General features: G+C 45.8%; 1 protein-coding gene across 1 annotated transcript in view; it reads right to left on the reverse strand.

Annotated features, from left to right (window-relative positions):
* The window catches only part of KLHDC4 (kelch domain containing 4), a gene marked incomplete at its 5' end in the record, with an annotated part of 24,298 nt that extends 3,655 nt beyond the window's left edge, over positions 1 to 20,643 (reverse strand). The window contains 10 exon segments of the mRNA XM_010082210.1: positions 276 to 484; positions 2,443 to 2,477; positions 2,479 to 2,510; positions 6,582 to 6,741; positions 7,652 to 7,744; positions 14,555 to 14,691; positions 17,787 to 17,885; positions 18,822 to 18,900; positions 19,646 to 19,734; positions 20,635 to 20,643. Coding sequence (XP_010080512.1) covers positions 276 to 484; positions 2,443 to 2,477; positions 2,479 to 2,510; positions 6,582 to 6,741; positions 7,652 to 7,744; positions 14,555 to 14,691; positions 17,787 to 17,885; positions 18,822 to 18,900; positions 19,646 to 19,734; positions 20,635 to 20,643 — 942 coding nt within the window.
* Positions 20,644 to 20,923: the final 280 nt, after the last annotated feature.

Genomic DNA, 20,923 nt, shown 5'->3' on the forward strand with positions numbered 1-20,923 from the left:
GAGAATTCAGCTGGTCTGGTAGCTAAAACCTGCTGGAGCTGCACGTCCTCAGCTTCATTTCTACAGCCTCTTCCCCTACTCACAGTCAGCAGGTCACAAATCAAAGCAGCTGCCACATCTGGTGGCTCAGGTTCTGGAGCACCCTAAATTATCAGAAACGGAGGCTTGCTCCACACTGTGAGGAAGCTGTATGAGGTGAAAAAAGGGTCCAAAGGACATGTGTCAGATGATCAGTGAGAATGAAGGGAATATACTTGTGTTACTTAAAACAAAACCTTTAGCTGTCCAGGAAACCAGCGGTTCTTCCCGATGTCGTAGAAATACATATCATTGAAGAAGTCCCCCTCAATGCTCTCTTCCTCTTCTTCATCATGCACGCCTCCAAACAGAAGGGAACGGTTATTGGGACCAATTGCCACGGAGAAGCCAGACCTAGGAGTGGGTTTCACTCCAGATGGGTTGAGCCGACTCCATGCCCACTTGTCTGGTAATGGATAAAAGCAAATATGAGCATCAGCAAAGGAGAATCCTGATAATTTTCTTATCTTCTAAGAACCTTCAGTACTCCAGAAAGTAACTCAAGGACCCATTTTGGACATTCTCAGAACTGCAGTGTGCCTTCAACAGCATTCATCAGAACCACTTGCATTTCCACTTCAATCATGCAGCTAATCCCCACATCCCTTTTACCCTTACAAAACCCTTGTGTCTTCAATAAAAGCAAATGCAGAGAGCTATCCTCAGGGTGTGCTTTCTGGGACAAGGTGTATACACCTTTACAGGAGGGTAGAGTTCAAACCAGGATTGATTATAGCCTTTGAGTACCAAGGAAAGGTACCTCAGTTATCCCACGGAGCCCACCCTATGCCAATTCTCTCCTCCCTTATCTGCCAACTTGCGCCACTGCCTTAACCCCAAGAATAAGTATGGCTGATTGTAAGGAGACCCAACCACGCTTTAAAAAAGGCTCCGCAGCAGGAGGTTTGTGCTCTAAACCCTTCGCTTTTGTTCCAATTCTTTCTACTTTGGATTTAGAGCAAATCCCTAAAATGCAACCTGGGAGAAGTATATACATTGGCTAGGCACTATGTTTCCAAAGGAACCACAATTTCAACAAGATAAACAGGACGCAATGCAAGCAGGGTCTGGAATCCAGGCAATATACGTGACCAACCTCCTCCCCAAATCCCACTTTAAGACAGTCAGGTTTAAAGAAATCAGTCATAATTTTAATACTTTAAAAATTCAGCTCAAAGAAGATTGTCCCATTCCCTGGGCCAAGGACAAAATACACTCTCTCCTAAGGAAAGTAATGGAATCCCTATTTCTGCGGACATTCACAGATAAAACTACCAACAAACTGCTCTTTAATATCCCTGCACTAGGTAATCTCATGAGATCACACCCCAATCTTCTCTTTTAAGAGTCTGTAAGCGAGTCACCACTACCAGAGTTTGTCAAAACAGGAATTTCCAGTGTGGAGAATACTGAAATCCCAAAGATTTTTCTGTTGTGAAACAGAAGAGCAGTGATCAAAATGTCCCACAGAACAGAAATTTCAAAATGTTGTTTTAATTCCCTCCCACACATAAACCCAAAAAATCCCTAAAATATCTTTTCTTGTAGTTTTTCCTGAAGCTGCCTGTGCAGGACAGAGCTGCTCACAGAGTTATGTGAGGAGCCTGGAGACCCTCCACTCCATCTCAGACTATTCCAGGACCAACGAGGAGGTGTCAACATAGACAATGCTGTGAGCTAGAAGTAATTCTCTGACAAAAAGTATACCCCAACCTTCCTCCAGAGCTCTGCCAGTTCCTCACCGAAGTCTCTCACCAAGCTCCAATCCCCGGTGTTTCACTGCATCGGAGCTACTATCTACATCAGCTCCAAAATCAAGTCACCGGGAGCTGAGAACCATGACTCCTTACAGCCTTTGGCTAGCCAGCAAGCTGTGCTCAGCAAAGCAGACACAGCCTTATCTTTTCAGGTTGTAAAATGGAGAGTGAGAAGCGGTCAGAACTGCTGTGCAGCGTACAGTCTCCTGCAGCAACACGCACCCTTTGCAGAGTGCGGCAGTGAAGAATTCTGCCTGCATGTGTGATGGCCCGTCTCCCTTCTCCAGCATACAAAAACAAGAAAGGAGGATGTAATTCCTCCAATATTGCCCCGCAACTGCTGCTTCCTTCATCCTAGCCCCTTTCTTTTTAAGCTAGGGTCACAGTACACAAATGCACTTTCTTCTGGGAAGAAGAAATATTTAAATGAACTCATCTGCCGTGTTTAGCCCCAAAGCAAACACTAGGCATAGTGCTTTTCATTAAGAGGGTTTGTTCCAGGCTTGGGGTTTTTTGGTCTGTTATTCAAAGAAAGAGAAAGGATTTGCATTTACAGTCCTGCAGCATCACTTCCAGCACAGCCCTCCTAGCTGCAGCAGCAGCTTACCTTCCTCCTTGCCTGCACCTTCGGTTTTCAGCAGACAGGGTGCCTTTGTCAACATCTTTCTTAATTCTCTGCAGAGAAGGGAAAGACAGGGATGCTCGGTGAAACAGTTTCAGTGGTTCAAAACACAGCGGGTCCAACTCTTCAAAGCTTAGGGTGGTGGTTTGTGCCATTCTGAACTCACCACCCCACCGATGAGCCTAATGGCAGCCTGAACGTGTACATTCCCGTGCTGAAAATGCAAACGCTGGGACCAGGGCAAGGAGAAGCCACACCGGTACAAAGATGCCTACTATTCCACCCATAACCATGAATCTCCTGAGTCATAGCTAGAGGAGCTGCAGTGTAGGAGACATGGTCAGAGGGCCTGGGAGCTACCCACTTTGAAAAGACGCTTGAGAGAAAGCTGCCAGGGCAGGAAGGGAAAGAAACGCCTTCTAGGAAAGGTGCTGTTAAGTACCGAGTACGCCAATTCATAGCCTGGCAGTGCATGTATTGTGGCATGTACAGCAGAAGCTCTCGAGTTCAAAGGGCTGTGAGTCACTGTGCCGAGCAAGTGCCATCCTCTGGCAGTGTCACACTTTGCTGTCTCTGTCACACAAGTCTAGAGCAGCAGAAGTCACCAACGAGCTGCAGGCTGCGGACAGCTGAGATACAGCAGCCTTTTTAGTCTGGCCCTCACCTTAATCAGACATCCTCCCAAGCCTTGGCTGCGCAAAGAGCTGTCAGGGGTGGATGGGCAGAGGACAGGGAGAGCGAGAGAAGGAGACAGGCTGGAGACATCACACCTTACAGCAGTGGTGTGCACCCCAGGGACCGCAAAGTGCCTGTCTGCTACCAGAAATGGTTATTTCCTCCCCAGTCCCAGGTAGGCTGCAGCTTGTCCTTAAACGCTGCAGACACACAGGCTGAAGGGTGCAGGAGCACAGGAAGATGTGCACTATCTGCGTGAAAGGAAGGGAAACAGCAAACACTGAGAGAGCAATTGGCTTCCCTATTGTACAAGCTGCGTTGAATAACTGCATTCTTTTTCTCCTGAAAACAACACGGCTTCCTGTAGTAAACATGCTGCGTATGCAACATGAAAAAGCTTCTTGGGCTGAGAAAACCCCCAATGAGGTGGTGTGGGAGTTAGTTATTTGTTGTCAAAGAGATGCCTGTTTTCCCCAGCTCACACTGGTTCAAAAGCAGACACTTCACCAGCAAGCAGCACACCACTACCGGTGAGATCAATCCCCTCGCACTCAGGACACCCGCCTACCCTGAGCAAATCGCTCCATCAGTCGCAAGAGGCTCCTGTTCCCCCTGCTGTCCTTCTTGGCTTGAAGTTGCAGGTGTTTGCTTTCAAGCACAAAACTGGTTTGGATATCCGCAGCCTATTGTTTGCACACACAGGTACATTAGCAACTTACAGGAGCTAAAAAACAACCCTAGCTCCACTGACAGACAGCAAGACGCATGTTTATCCTCCTTCAAAGAGCAAGGAAACTGAGGCATGGAGAGCTGTTCTTAAAAAGGGGAATCAGGATTCCCCGTGTAGAACATACTAAACGTGTCTGATAAAAGAGATCAGAATACATCCAGAATACATCACTCACAGTGACCTTGCAGTCCAGGCAAACACTTCACCCCTGCCACAAGCGATCTCCCAGCAGAATCCAATTCAGCTTTGCAAAGCTTGCCACTAAAAAAAAACACCCCAAAACCCTCCAAAGCCCCCACACGCTAGTCGTCTTTGGCATCCAAAAGCCTTGTACACATGTCAAGCCAGCCCTCCCCTGGCTTGTAGGCTGCTCGCACCTGCAAGGTAGAGCAGCGTTAGGCTCCAACACCTCCCGGCTGCGTTTGCCGTGCCAGTCAGGCACAGTGCGCTCACGTTGCCTAGCAATAGAGAGGTCTCATTGCTTTATACAGCCAAAAATGCAGCTTGCTGCAGCAAGCCCCATCCCCAGATGGAGAAACGGGCAAGGACATCTTTAAGACCAGCAGGAGAGCGAGTCTGAGCTCCTTGCAGGATTTTTGAGGTATGTTTTAGGCAGAGCTGACAATGCCCTTCTGTAAGCGATCATAGAAGTTGCCTTTATCATTTTGAGGCTGAAGACAAAACAGATGAGCACAGGGACACCACTGTGCTAAGAATGATGCATTTCAAAACATCAAGCACGCTCTTGTCAATTTGTGCACCAGCATCTCAGGTTAGTCGCACTCAGGGTTGTAAAGCTCCTTTTTCACCATTTGCGTCCTGGGACAGGCAAAGGCATGTCTGGGTACCAAGGCTCTTGTCCTGGCTCTGCCCACAGCTACTGGAGTGCCTCAGAGAAGTCACTTGATCTCTTCTGCCTCTATTTCCCCAGCCATAAAGGAGACTTTTCTCATTCAGCTCACAACAAGGGAATTCAGCTGCACTATTCCTGCCTGAAAGTTGGGCTGTGCTGCAGAAGACACAAGTGAAGTCTCTGTTAGGAACAGCACATCAGAGAGCAGCAGACTCAGCTCTCTATATTACAAAGGAAGTCGATTAATAACAGGAACAGTTGTTTTAATCTAAGAGGTGTTCTTCAAGCTGGAGAGGAACTGCACCCAGCTCAGTGCCCTGCACAAAGGCTGAGGGCAAGCTTACTGTTCCCCCATCCCTTCTATTTAATTTTTATTAGATCAAAACAACCCAAGGCAGCGCAACAGAGCCCTCCTTCATAAAGTGGAATAGAACCAACTGCAAACATGCGTCAACTTTTATATCTCCATGGGGCTCAGTGTGCACTTGAAACTCAGCTGCTTTCAGTAGCCATGAGAGATCCGCACCTAGCATAGCATGCAGGCTCATGATTCCTTCCCACCCACAAGAGTGAAGAAACAGGACAGAAAAAGGAAGAGGACAAAGCCCTTTCAGGTAGAAAATGCCTCTGTATTGTTACTGCTATTTAATCAAATGCACATCTGAGGAGACACAGCCCTAAGCGCAGGCCGTGAGGAGGCACAAATGCTTCTAAATATATAGATAGACTATCTTCTCTCCCCTTTCCCTCCTTTTCTTCTTTGTTCATTTATTCACATTAGAAGAACAACGCGTCCTCCTCCCCCAGCGACGCGCTGCTGGAAGCGATGCCTTTCTACCGAGACAGCAGCAGCGGGATCCGGGTCTTCTGTGTGCACTCGCAACATTAAAAGCTTTTACAGGAGCCTTTTGCTCAATGAAATATTTACTTCCTCTTGCCCAGCATGGAGACAGGGATACTTGGTCAATGAGGACATACAGTCTAAAGGGCTATCCAGTATAAATTACCATGATTAACAAAGCAAGAAGCAGAGCAGAGGAAGCCTGGAATTCATCAGAAGTCTTCTTTGGCTTATTGAGTTGGCTAAATAGTGCTGCTCCCTTAACCCTTTCTCTGATGTAGGAAAATACAAGTCTCCTGGCCACTACTGCTTTTAACCTGCAGGTGCTGGAATACAGATGAGTACTGCCCGAGAATGCTTTAAGTTGGCAGTAACCACCACTGTTGCCAAAAAATGTCATTTCTCCCAGTTGCTTATTCCTGCCTCTGTAATATCACCTCCCTATATTGGATTAGACTGGCAAGGAAAATACAAAATTAATTTTAACCAAGATAAGCTCCTTGATCACCACACAGGAGCATGAAGAAAGGCATAATTAGAGGACAAGATGCCTCTTTTGGTGATAGCACTGGTTCACAGCAGCCTGAACCCTTCTGCGTACAAACAATCCAAGGGCACAACTGCAGGTTCACTCCAAGCTGGCACAAGCACAGGCTAACATGCACCCTTGTTACCAGGGACATCTGGAAGCTGCCTGACATGCAGAAACATCATCAGTCAGAGCAGCGAGCAGTTATGGGATGAGATCACCAAACCCTGCACTGGAGACAGGGCTTGCGAAACCGAGCAGAGGGAAGCCGCAGTACAGAGATCTCAACTTTGCTTTCCCAAAGGCTCTAAGCCTGTTGCCCTCTCTAAAAAGTCAAAACACAGGACTCCACAGCCAACACAGGTCAAGACCATCGCATCACCCCCATCTAGGCAACCTGAATTTGTCATATTTTAGCTTTCACTTTGGCCCCTTGGTTTTTCCATCATTAGCATCCAGGAAGCATTGCACTGGTGTGCCACAAAACCTCTCTCACCTGTTTGGAATAGCCTCCATAGATGACTATGCTGCCCTCAGGAGTGGTAGCCATTAGACACCCAGATCTTGGAGCAGGCCCAATCCCCGACGGAGACAGCTTGCTCCAGGTGAAGGAGTCCAGGTTGAAGGCATACACATCGTTGTAATAGATGTAATCTCTAGGGAGAGCAAATCGGCACACCACGGGTTTTTGTAACGGTCACCATTTAGGACAGGATAAAACAACACTTCAGGAACAGCACCCAGAAACTTTAAAGAGGTGCAACACCTTATTCAGGTCCTTGCATTTATGGCTTTTCTCCTTCCACAGCCATAACAATGTACAGAAGATTTGTTCAGATGAAGGTTACTATTTCAGTGCAACAATTTGCATCTGACAAACCTCCTTTAAGCAAGATCTCTCTGGGTTCTTTTTTACCTATGTCATTCCTTACTACAATGGAGGTTTCATCGACTCTTTCCAGCTAACATGGTCCAAGATAACTTAAACCAGAACACAGATTAGAGTTATGTCTGTCTAGGGGGGTGGGAAAAAGATACATATGCCCTGTTTGTCTTCTCCTAGCCAGCTCACATACTGCCAGGGGGAAGTGCTCTGCACAGGTTAAACTCCCAGGGACACAGCCAAATCCAGGATGGGCTTTGCAACTTGCACTGTGCTCCCAGGGACAGCGGTTATGCTGCTTACTGTCTCTGAGACAATACGTAGCTCAGCTCTCTTCACAGTCCTCATGACAGTGTAGCTGTGACCCCCCACAGTATGTCAGAGCCTAGTGAAGATGCTTCTAGGAAGACAAGGCTCTTTGACAACATTCAGAGGCCAAAAGTGGTGTATTGAGCTTTAGCTACAAGGACGAGTAGCTACTTCAGTGATTAGCTAAGCAGTACAATGGTTTCTCAAACACTTGAAGACTTTAGAAAGACAAGTGATCTTGGTTGAACATAAAAGTCTAGCTCAGTAACAGTAGTGCTGAGGATACTCCTTCCATTAAAGCCCAGCTACTGGTGAAACTCTGTTGTCTTTTTTACAGAGCACTCAGTATCACCAGCTATCCTGGAGTAACCCACCTCACGCTCTCATGGAAACCTCCAAAGACAATCAGCTGTCTTTTGCAAGCAACCATTCGATGCCCACTTCGTCCAGAGGGACCTCCTGATGCCCTGAAATGCAAAGAAATTCCACTTATCAGCAAAGTTCCATTCCCTGTTAGTGTATCAGTCCATTTTTATTGACGTCAACGGTAGCTGAGCTGGTTGAGTTCAGCTTCTGTTCTTCTGGAATAGGAAACCATGGGAAATGGTCCCGTAATACATGTGTATCCTTTTCTCCAGAACACTATGTGTGCTCTTCTGTAACTCTTGGTATTTGCAACACAGGCATTTTGCAGTAACAATTTTATTCCTAGTGATAACCCATCTAGCCTTTAACAGCACCCAAAGTCTTGAAGGCTTTTGTGCTATGACTCAGGAGCTAATTTTTCAGGAGAGTTTAATGAATAGCAGTTAACTCCCACAACTGCAAGAAGACAGAGATGTTTTCTCCAAGTAGCAAGTAAGAGCCAGAGACTGGCTCTGACATCCACTCTCCTTCAACATCTTAGGAAATCACGTACCTGTAGAATCTTCACTCATCTGCCTGCAGTTAGGATATAACATCAAACCAGTGAGAAGACTTTGTAAATTACTTAGATTTCCTCAAGAACAAAGGCACTGCAGCAAAACAAGTCATCGTTATTATTTTACACATTAAAAAGCAGCTACGCATCACTGTTCTGCTCTTTCAAGCCTTCCTGACCTTTCAGTTAAATGTGCCACTTCCATTTCCAGGAACAAGCAACAACTTCCCATCTGTCACATCCAAAAGCTTCACACAAAGCCAGGCAGCTGGCAATGACATTCCTGAGAGGCCACGAAGATGCACCTTCCTTCGTGTTCCCCCCAGACCGAGCACCATAAGGGAGAGAACAAGAACAGCTTCAAGAACTCCCAAAACAAAGGCAACTTTAGGCCAAATGGCAGAGAAAATGGTTTTGCTTTGTGTGTTCTTTGCCCCCGTGGATTAATCCGTCACGTTTTCAGTCTCGCTGAGGACTCTCACGAAGTGCACGCAGCTGGCACCGCTGAACTCAGCAAGACTCCTCAAACCGGCAGCGTTAACATGGGTTAAGTGGTTGCAGAACCAGGGCCTATATAAATAAGAAACTGGCTCAGCGCTGAAAACAACAGCACAACCCAAACCCACAACCCTACCACTACACTTTAACTGGCAGCAGGTAGCTGGAAAGTGTGGTGCTAGATTTCTGTGGAGAGAGAAAATGAGGGCCCTCTTTCACCATCAAAAATGACAATCTCCCACCAGTCATAATGAAAAACTCCGAGTAGAACTGCAGCATTCAGGTAAGGCTGAATTAATATTGATTGCTTAGATTTTCTATTATAACAGAGAGCAGGGTTTTCGAGGCATTTACTGGATTTTTAAGTGTCACCCTGCAGAATAGCACCTCTAGTATTAATTTCATCAAGATGTGAAATAATTATTTTATCTTCTGTAACACTGCTCCCACATTATTATTCCAAAGAATGACACCTTGTAAAATCTTTTTTTTTTTTTTAAGGAAAGAAGGAATTAAAAATCAACATTAACAATAAAACCCTGTTCTCAGAGAGTATCTTCTGCCTTGCTTCTTAAACAGGACTCCTCCAAGTCAAAAATCAATTCTGAACAATAAAAAGTTTATACATTGATGTGTGTGTTTTAATAAACAAGTTCCCACAAGTGTACAATTAACTCAAAGCCACAAACAAAATCACCCAGTCTGGGGCCTGATCCGAATTCAGAGAAGCCTCACTGGCAGCAGCACCACTTGCTCTCGATCAGCAGGCTGCTCTCTCCTTTCCTTAGGCCAGCAATACAACCTACAGGGACAGATGCCGAAACACGGTTCTGGGACGCCTCACCCTGCACAGTATGGTATCAGCTCAGCTTCCCTGGCCTCAGCATTACCCATTGCAGGGACTGGCTATCAAGGAAAGTTTAGAAAGGATTTTTACATAGGGCTATTCATACAGCCAAGGTCCTTTGTCCCCAGTCTCCAAACACAACCCTGGAAAACCCAAATGGCAGAGTCACACAGGACTGGCAGTAACGTATGACCATGCTGCCACTCCAGAAGGCGCTTGCTGCATGCTCAGAGACTTGTTTCCCAAATGCAACCTGTCTCCTTTTACCTGTATCATTGCTCATGGGCCAAAACAAACATTTTGGAAATGGTTTCGGACTTTATGATTAATACTCTACTTCTTGGGGTTGACACCAGAAAGCAGACATGTGGGAGGGAGCTGTAAATTCTCCAGACTTTTTTTAAAAATAGATTAAAAGTCTGGGTAAGGACTGGCTCTACACATGTACAGCAGGAGTCTGATCAGAACTGCTCCATAAGGAATTTGCTTTTGCTTGTGGAGTTACTCTGGGACTTACAGTAACATAACAGACCTGAATTCAGCCCCCAGATGCAAGAATTAAAGACTTACATCTCAGAGTGGCTACACACTATATAAGTGAGTTACCTTCTCATTCACTCCTGAGCATCCTCTGGCTGAAGATGACTCTCGGAACCTTTCCATAATAATAGCAATGATGATGCATAGAACATCCCATCAAAGGGGCATTTCAGGACAAAGCACTTCTATCCTCCAGTACTCGAGGCAGCTGAAGCTCAAGATGTCAGTGTTCAGTTTTACATCTTACACTTGTGAATGCAAACAAGCATTCTGTTCAATGGCACACACAAATAGTGTTCCCATGCATCTAGATACTCAGTTTGGAAGTACACAAGTGAATACACCACTGCCACAAGGCACCAAATCCTCAAATCAAACCCCTTGCAAAGCCATTGTACACTGGGATCCTGATCTACCAAAGGACAAGCTCACAAGGCTCACTTCTAAGCCAACAGAGGAAGCCTACTCAGTGGTACACCAAAATATCCTTCTTTTCTTTAAGCACCAATGCACCTTTCTACCTTGTGCTGCAGGGCCTGATCTTTCCAGTGACAGCACGTGAGTGGGAAGAGCCGTCAATCAGAAACAAACCTATGCTGAAAGGCATCCTGCACTGCAGTGACTGCTCCAGTTCTCTGTAAACAGCATTAAACATACGCTTGTGAAACACTACCCTGAAGTATTTATTGCACCACATCTCATAAAACTGTTATAGGAAGTATCATCAGCATTCTGTAATTAAAGGGAAGGGACACAGGCTCAAAACAAGACAAAGAACTCCACAGAGGAGGGACCTGCCACTTCCCAAGCACAACCTTAAGGTGTGATGCTCCCTGTCTCTCTTTGACGGAGTGCACTGGGCCACACCGGGCTGAATGAGAACGTTCTCTCTAGGAAAGAATGAGGCAATTAGGTTAAAATATTGCTTAGCTCTAAGGCAGAGTAACAAACAGTTCATGAACTGAGGCATCCTGTGCATCACCCACGTGATAAGGTGGTTCCAATAAGCCTAATTGCTGGCAAGTCTTCGAACAGGCTGAGATTTGTTGTGTTTGGACCATCTTTGTGCATGCAAAATCCAAGTAAATATACCTAAACACTGAAATGGGGCACATGTGACCCTTCCCATGTGGAACAGCAACAGAAACTTTGTCTCTCTTGTCCAGACATTTCTTAATGAATAATTATGTTACTCTATTATTTGCATTAAAACTACACCCTCCAAAGTTCACTCAGTACCAGTCTGTATCCCAAATGTCTATCACCAGACATTTATTCAGACAACATACTGAATCTGCCCCCTCCATTTAGTCTTCCCAAACACGTTCACTCTCCCAACAGCACTAGTCCCTAAAATGACCCCTCTGTCACCAGTCATCCCAGCCCGTTAATCACAATCCAAAATAAGCCAGTGATTGACTTCAGAGAGACACGAGAAACCTATGGGACAAAATGACAGCAGCAATGGGATTCCAGGGGAAGAAAAGCAAAATACTGAAGGAAGTGAAATGCAGCACATGTTATGATCATAGTTCTAAAAGAAGTAGAAAAAAATCCATCATACAGATCAACAATCTTCTCTTCCCTTTCCTCTTCCCCTTTCCAAGCAGACTGTAATCAAGATGCCATATGGAAAAGCAAAGAGGCAGCAGAAACTTGATTTTCACACTCAGTCAGGTTAGCATTAAAACAAAGACATCCCCTCCCAGCCTCCTCCGCCAGATGCCTCATTAATGCAGCTCCTGGAGCTCTGCCCAAGGACGGGGAGGAGATGCACTTTGTTTTATTCGAACACTGGGACCAGGGCAGAGGCATTTTCAAAATTCCAGCAAGGCTGAAAGATAGACATCCACCCAAACACATCAGGACGCTCGAATGGAGTAGATCCTGCACGGGGCAGGGAGAGAGAAAAGATCGTCTCTCCAGGGCACTTTCACCCATGTAACTTCTAATGGTCACTTACAAAACTTTTATCCTTTTATCTACTAAGAAACGATAAAGTGTCGATGTCTCCAAATGCATCCTCCCACTGTGGCATGGCAGCCAAGGTGACATGCGAGAACCAGCACCTGGGGAAGGACGATAGCTCTGGGCTGTCTGAAGAGCATGGTTCCTAGAACTTGCTCCCTAGGTGGGACTAGGACCTCATCTGGCTCCCTCCTCACTAACTGTAACAACCCACCACAACAAAATCCCTTGCCATGGCTTTGGTCCACTTGTGGCCTGGGACTGCTGGGGCCATCCTGCAACTCCCAACACACCCAAACTTCATGCTCAGGTCCAGGGAGGGAACCGGTGCTTTTGCCGTGTAAGTTACACTCAGCATCCTCGAGGCTGCTCTCCTCCATGGGATAAGCAGCAGGCCAAACAGAGCCTCGTAACCACCTCAGCTCCGCTTCCCAGGCAGGTCAGGTACTGCAGCACTTGTTTTGGGAGTGGAAAACCCTAAATCAGCTCTACAGCAACGCATCTGCAAACCCACAAGAGAACAATTTGCGCCATCAGTGGTGGAGCTAATGAAGCCTCATCTGGATTCTCTGATGGCTCACAAAAAACCATCTCCTGCCCTCGCTCTCCCTGCAGCTGAGTATTAACACTGCTGTCTGGTGAGGATTTTTTCAACCAAGAGTTTGGTCAAAACATCAACCCTTTCCCTCAGCAGGGACTCGATGGCAAACATCACTTCCTCCCCCCGCCCGCTTACACGAAACCAGTAGGGATGTAACGCATTCGAGTTCATCCCCTTTATTTGGCTGAGATTGAGCAAGGGATTCAGAAGTTATTTTGGGGGAGCTGGGAGGGGTACAGTCACAGTCATTACGTCAGCTTCTAACAACAATAGGCACATCAGCCTGCACAGTGACAGGTCTTTTGAATCCTTGCACCTCTTAAAGAGCCCTCCATCATCCTGGTGGGTTTCTCTCACCCCCACTTCTCAAAGACAAGCAGGGCTCGCTAGAGAAAACCTGGCTTCCTGCAACATGACAAATTACAGCTGTTATTAGATTAACGCTGCCAGGTCCGCAGCCAAGAACCACACTGATGGACAGGAACCAGCCGCTTATGAATCGAGCAGTTTCTCTCACCCTCCCAGAGCAAGTCAAAAGGACGATCCCTGGATTCTGGTCGGCTGCTGGGATCCTGCACTGGGAAGCATCCTTTTAACCCCAACTGTTTTGGACTCCTTGAGATTTTTGCACTTTGGCTCTATGTGTCCCCCTGCACCTTCCACGCCAGCATCCCTTCAGTGCTACAGTAACATTAGTAAAATTAAACCTCCAGATTTCCCCCTCGTCAGGCAATATCAATGCTCTCATTTCGCAGGGAGGGGAAAAAGGCAGACAGGCACGATGACTCACTGTGTGGCCTCAGGCATGTGCCAAGGCAGAGAGCCAGGGTATCCATCTCTGCACAGCTCAGTCCTAAACCACCCTCTTAATTACTGTGCAAGAAGACACAGACAACAGGCACCCACACTCTCTAAGTGGAAAAATGATCAACCTAGGCAGATTTAGGGTTTCCCACATGAAGGAAGAACACGGAACTCGTAACCAGGAGCTCAACAGGTCAAACAGAAGATGAACAAATGTTCCAAAGCTGCTGCTTTCCCCAGTGCCCCTTCAAGGGTCAGCTGCACGGGAGTTCCAGCCCATCCAAAGCTGTGCTCTGACTAATCCCGCAGCTGAGACAATCCCAAAGTCGACGAGAAAGTCTCTGTCAAAGGCAGAACCAAAGTCACATCTCCTGCATATCAGTCTTCTGGATGACCCACCAGAGCTCTTCTTCCTTCATGCAAATACAAACATGAGCAGCAAAACCGAGAAGCCAAAGGTCAAGGAAACATTACCAGAGGCCTTTAGGCCAGATCCACAGAAGATATTGAGACAACTTAACTCCTGTCAAAAACTACCAGGGCTTTTGGCACCTATTTACTTTGACAGATCTGAATTATTGGCTTGTTTATGCCAAGGAATCTTGAGGCAGCAAATGCCAGTTATCAGGAGTAAAGTTGGCTCTGGGGACAGACACAAGCTGTCTTCTCAAGCAATGGCAAAACTGGGAGATCCTTGTACTGGTCTTCTACAGCCCAGCTGGGAGGAGCCTAGGCAGCTGGGGCAACAAGAACTGTTTTGAAGTTAGACATCTACATCCACCATGCCTGGGAGGACAGAGTGCTGTTCATGACTGTTCTTTCCTTCAGTTAAGTAACACCCAAGCACATCCATACTCCAAAAATCACATATTAAATAAAATAGCTTTGGCCTCAACAGACCTGGAACAGATATCTCATTTCCACATCTTTCTGGAAGCTGTTCTCTCCATCATTTCTAGGATAGGCACCTCTGTACTCAAGGGAGAGATGAGCAGATAGCAGAGAAATCACAGCACTATACCAGGAATCAAACTCAGATCACGCTGGCACAGTTCCTCATGAGATCAACATCACTGACTTCAGAACACATCACTTACTTGATCTGCTCCCAGGTCTTGGTAGCCAAATGCAGGACCCAGAGATCCTTGTAATGATAAAACTGTTCCCCGTTGGGAGATGCAAACTCCCCGCCAAACACCCACAGCTGCCCGCCGGCTGTGGGCACCACTGCTGCCTGCCAGGAGAAGAAGGAAGAGCTGGATCAGACAAGGGTTCAGAAACCAGAGACAGAAGAACTTCATCAGTTAAATGTGCAGCTGCCGCCAAATACCAGAGAGCAGGCAAGTGTCAGCGGCTGCTGCTGCCTTGGTTGGCACCAGCAGCTCTCTGGGGCTGAAGGAAGGGGAATTTTAAATGCAAGTTACTCATTGTTTAGCACACCTTCCCTACAGCAAAGGAAAGTCATCCAAGGAGCTGAGCTCTTCCCACCTCCTAGCATCTTGAGTTCCAGTTCTACAAATTCAAATTTCCCTGGGAAGCATCTTGGGATTTAGTTTAACAAAAATTTTCAGATCTCTCTGTTCATCAAAAGGAAACCTCTCCAGAGCTAAGGCTTGGCAACATTTCACCCAACCTGTAGTCACATAAATAGCATCCTGTAGATGACATACTGGGGCTGATGAACTCTGAGCCATGTGAGGAACAGGGGCATTTTGTACCCCCAAGACACATCTAACACTCCAGCGCTGGGCAGGCAGAGTAATGCAGGGAAAAGTCTTTTGGGAAAGGCCATTAACAGCACACAATTGCTCTTTGCAGTTTTGGTAGATTATGAAAGAACAAACAGTAAAGAAGCCAAGCTGCAGCACAAGTCCAAACCTGATGCTTCCCAAGACCTGAAAAGCACTACTGCTCCCTCTGAAGAAAAGGGGGGAAAAAAAAAAAAAAAACACCAACCAAAAGAGCCCAAACACAGAAGGAAACGTGCAGCATTTGGACAAGAGGAGACTGCTACTGCTTTGGTTAACAGTAGCACAGAGCATCCAAGGGGTTTGTGGATTTTGGTTTTTTTTTTTTTTTGGCACAGAGCAGCACCGAAACACTGTTGCGATGCCAGCTGACAGTTAAAGGCAAGGAGAGAAGAGCAAGACTCTACTTCATTAGATTTATCTGCATAAAGACTAAGGAAAAATTAAGGAATCCAAAAAAGGAAACTACATGACTGTGCAAATTTCTTCCTGGACTGGGACCTCTTGGGTTGTTTACACTACAAACAAATTCTTCCACAAGTGTTTTTTCCAGGGTAGCCATCACAGATCAACACTGGGATAATCACCTCTTTCTTCAGAAGGGCTTCAGTACCTGTCTGTCTTTCCCAGCAAACAGCAAAGATTTTTAGCATCAGACACATGACCATGACCTGACACAAACCAGCCTATACATGCAACGATTAAACACATGAGAAAATATGGGGTGTGTTTGCAAGATGGATCTGTGGGAACATGAAGTTACCTAAGCAGAGGGGATAAATGCCCGATTTTCATGGGTACCTAGTTCTTAAAAGCTTAAGGGAAAGGTACATACAACAGCCTGTTCATACTTGTGTGTGAAAATTTGAAGAGCTGGCTCAAAATTCATGACATAGCCAAGCTTTTTCCTTAAACAACTGACAACACCCATCCACAGCTATCCTCACCTCAGCTCTGCTGGACTGATGTACTGAAGACAGTCTAACTCAGACAGGATCGCATCTCAGAGACCAGAGGTGACAAATAAGACTGAAAACATTCACATCCAAACCCACAGACACACTTCTGTTTACCTTTGAGCTAATGCAGAATATGGATTAAAATAAAGTCACAGGGAAGACAACAAACCAGTCAACTGATGAGGCTGAACTGTCTCCTGTGTGACTATAATTAGTTATCAAACAGAAAACTTATTGTTGAAGCAAGACTCCTCAGATGGGTTTTTATTTTTGTTGTAATCCAGTTGCAGGTCCCTGATGCACACAGCCTGCATGCTCAGTTCAGATCCAGCTGCTAGACAGCCACCTGCTGGCTACCAACACCAGAACAAGCACCTCTCAACTCCACACCCACAAAGCAACCTCCTTTTCACCTAGGAAAACGAGTGTCTGAATTTATAGTCTCCTTGTGGAATTTGGCCTCTGAAATCAAGTTCTATTTGAAGCACCACAAGGTAGCCCAAAAATTAAGTCAGAACCTTTCATTTCAAGAAAGGACACACAACTCAGAGCAAGACTGGCATTTAGGAGCAGTGTAACAAGGGTATATGAACCTAACCAGGGTATTGGATCTTACCAGGAAGCTCTAAAGAGCTTTGGCCATGGGTGGGAAAATAACATTCGCATCCTGTATGGCAGCTTTTGAAATGTACCAGTCACCCAGCCACTTGCTGCGACAGGTAAGATAATCTATCAGACAGCTGGCGAGGGGCAAAGACCTGCAAAAAATACAAGTCTTTGGTCCAGTTTCTAATGTGCAGGTGTTCACATAAAGTAAACAGACCCAAATCCTTCATCCTCACAACCAGCCAGCGACCTTAATGACACAGGCACCAGAAAGGTAAATTCTAGGGGAGCATCATGATATCCCTGAGAAAATTTAGACAACTTTGTCTATTGTCTTTGCTGACAAAAGAAAAACAGCTCATCTGCCAAGGGAAAAAAAAAAAAAAAAAAAATCACAAAGGCAGGACACACACAGTCAGTGCTAACGGTCCATTGTACAGCTGGGATACCGGGCAAAGCCCAACTGCTACGTGCCAGCAGGGAAAGTAAGGCATCTTTCACGTTGCTGGAGTGGCAGTTATCTGCAATGCCCATAGATGCAGGCCTGTGGGCATTAAGGAAATAATCACGCACAGCAACTCTGCCATTCGTAGCACTTCAGTCAAATTCCAAGACCCTGACAAGCATTTTGAAAACTCAGTGCCATCCTGGGATTATGGATGGTTGAGCTGCTGCTTTATAATGCAGTAAAGAGAGTTCATCTTCAAAAAAAGAGAGTCTCCCCCATGAGTCCTGCTTGACTCCTGCTGACCCAACAGATACAACCCCAAATCTTCATTCCACACTTAACATTTCCAGAGGCCACCCAGTGATCGGAGAGCACAAGCACCTCGGACAGGTTTGTACAGGCCTGCTCAGCAGAGGAGGTGAAATGACACCATTGACAGCCCATTACAAGGAGAATGAAAAGCTAGAAACTCTCAGGGGGAGGAAAAAAAAAAAAAAATCAACTCCCATCCATCTTTAGCACAGCGCTAGAACAACTCCAACTGCTGCTCTGGCACCCAGTACTTTACCTGGTGAGCACATCGCCTCGGTGGCGGGTTGGGGATCTCTACTTTAGACCAGCTGTTCTTCCGGATGTTGTAAACATACAGGTCATTATACAGGTACGTCTGTTAGAGAGGAAGAGAAAAAACACAGTCTGTCCAAGCACAGGCATCCCCGAGGGTTATCTGTGAGTCTGGAGAAGGAGCACACCACCAGCCTTGCAAAGCAACAGCTCACCGGCCTCACCAGACAGGGCAGAAGGACAGCAACGTCCTCCACTAGGCTGGGAGGCTGCAGATTTTTCAGAGTGATGCACAGGACTGGACTGTTCTTTCCCAAACCCTTGGTTAAGCCTGTGATAGCTCAAGGTGTGAGGATTTACAAAGTTGGAGCTTAACACAGATGTGCAGGCTAAAGTTGCCCAAACTGCTGCTCAACTTCAGAGACAGGAACAGCTTAAGGTGGTGAAGCAAGCAGAATTAGCTCAGCCCATCGCACTGGGTGATCCTAAGGCAGCCAAATATCATTGGCAGGCTTGAGTTTTCAAGCTACAGTATCTACAACTTCTTAGGGTCATAAAGACCAGTTTGTGTCCAGGAGCAAAATAAACACTTGCAACTTGCAGAAATTCAGAAGAGTGCCCACTTGTAAATATTTGCTACTGTACACATCTCCAAGGCAGGTAATGCCTTGCCAGCAGCAAAACTGCAGAAGCGTCTTGTTTTGAAAGGTGGAAGATAGATAGTCTTTAATAGTTATCAAAAATGAGGGGCAGATATGGCTACAATTAAGTCTGGAGAAATTATGAAGTCCTGAAATATTGATGCTGAGACAATCACTCTGATTCCTTAATGGGTTCTAGCATGTCTCCTTCCTGCCAACTGCTCAGGCATGAGACGGTACCATGGCAGAATTAAAAGGCTATTTTCCTCTCATTCAGGGACAAATACATATTTTATGACTGCTGCCTAGAATTTCATTTGAAATGAGACTCATGCAAATTACAGTAAAAGGCAGGGAGAGGGTGGAATTAAGAAGAAAAAAATGGAAGTATACATTACTTTTTGGCCATTGAAATATTCACCTCCAAAAAGGATCAATTCGTCTTTCTCAGGGTGAGCAGAGAGGGAGCCGTTCAGCCTGCAAAAGAAAGAGGGATGGCCAAAACAGTAGATGTGTAAGAGTCTTGCAAAACTCAGAAGATTGCAGCTTTTAACTCAGCTAGCACTAGCACCTCTGCCCTCTAGCCACAAAGGTCTCTCCATCATCTGCCAAATTACTAGGCTGTGATATTCACCTCAGGGCTAGAAAGTTCTCAAAGAAATTAACTTCTTAAAAACTTTCAGCAAGATTAATCTGGCACTGTCTGAAATCTTCTCCTATTTTAGAAGCATGCGTTACACTGTCATTTAACACGCCTTTTGACGCGAGCTCTTGAATTTTAATGCTGGTGTGACAAGAACAAAAATTAGTTTTATGAGGGCATGTAACTATGTGTAGAACCGAGCTGTCTCGTACCAACTTATCTGTGCCATTATTCTGCAGTCACCACTGGTCATTGCTCATATACACACTACCAAAGTTTTGTACCATGCAGAAACAGATCCCTATAACTCCCAAGGAACCTCCTCTTTCCTCAAAGCCCTGTAATCTAACCCTGTTTTGCCTCCTTTGTGCTGATGGGATGATTAAAAAGCAGATTTTAAGGTAAAAAAGCTTTTCATCCCTTTTTTAAGCAGGGATTCACTATACTAGATATTTTATAACTCCAGATATCACCTATGGCAGATAAGATGCCTTCCACTCTCAGGAAATAACTTTACATAAATAAATTTAATTAAAAGCATCATAAACCACTGTATAAGTGATAGCCTCAATGTCTTACCTGGGTGAGGGGGGCGGGCAGGATGACTCAATTACTTGGGTCTTTTTAGCATCTAAACTCTGGAATTCTGCTATCAGGGCTTCAAGATCCTCCTGAAAATAAAAAGGCAGACATGAGTTCCCTGACATGCAGAAAGCCACCTGCACACCGCATGAAACTAGCATTCACCCTCATGATTTCTCTTTTTTAAAAAGAATTGTCTGCTTAGGTTCCCTTCGTTCACCTACAAGAAACGGATGCTGGGTACTTCCACATAAGCTTTAAAGACTGGTCTCTTCCAAAACACCTAACAAGTTGCTTAGAAGAGTCCTAAAAGGATGGTATGCAAAGAGAATTTACTGCAAACCTGCTAGTCCTGCAGCAGAAACTCTGCACAAATCAGCAAGTAAATGCAAATCATTTAAGCCCTAACAAAGTGACAAGCAACTGTAAGCTACAATCCAGCTAGTCCTCTTCTTTGTCTGCAATGAAAAAATTCTAAATGGAACTGGAAACTCTTCAATTCTCAGCTCACACTTTAGCTGGAAAGAAACCTTCACATATTTTTTATTCCCTTTCAACTTCTGTCAATTAAAAATAAAATCTGCCTCCAAAACTGCAGATAAACCGTGTTGCAAGGGCAGAGGCAGGATTGCAGCCAGGGGGAGTTTCCTATCCACTGTCTCTCCTACAACCCCCATTGCTCACCACCTCACTTCAGTTAACCTTTCTGAAGCTCTGGTCAATTTCCAAAATATGGGGATTTTGGCTCTGCAGCATGGCAGCAGCTCTCCCTGCAGCCAGCATACATGTACACTGGCACCTTCCATGTCTTGAGTTTTGCATTATGCTGGTACTGCCACATCTTGGCCAGGGAAAGGCAGCTGTTCTCAGGCCTAAATAGAAGCACCCACTCTAGGAGTGAAAGAAACAAACATTCTAATTAGTTTTTAAGACCAGAAGAAAAGGATGGGGGAAGACAGAAGGCAAGAAGGACCCTTCAACTGCACTTCCTTGTCCTCCTTTTACAGCTGCTGTCACATGCCGCTCCAGCTTGTCACAGACATGGCAGAAATCTTCCTCGTAGCAGTTTTCATTTCACCCTTTATCCTCTTTTGCGAGTGCCCTTGCGCACAGGCGCTGAAGGCTCTGCAGACACACGCTGACCCCCAGGCAGGAGCTCAAACAGCACTTTTCCACCAGGACCACGCTAACCCTAACCCTGAAAGTTTCACGAGATGTGCCATGACCTCAGAACACCTCCACCTTTCGTACCCGGCTGATGACCTGCGGGCCCCC

This window comes from Pterocles gutturalis, unplaced genomic scaffold, assembly GCF_000699245.1.
Source record: "Pterocles gutturalis isolate BGI_N339 unplaced genomic scaffold, ASM69924v1 scaffold18869, whole genome shotgun sequence".
Taxonomy (NCBI): domain Eukaryota; kingdom Metazoa; phylum Chordata; class Aves; order Pterocliformes; family Pteroclidae; genus Pterocles; species Pterocles gutturalis.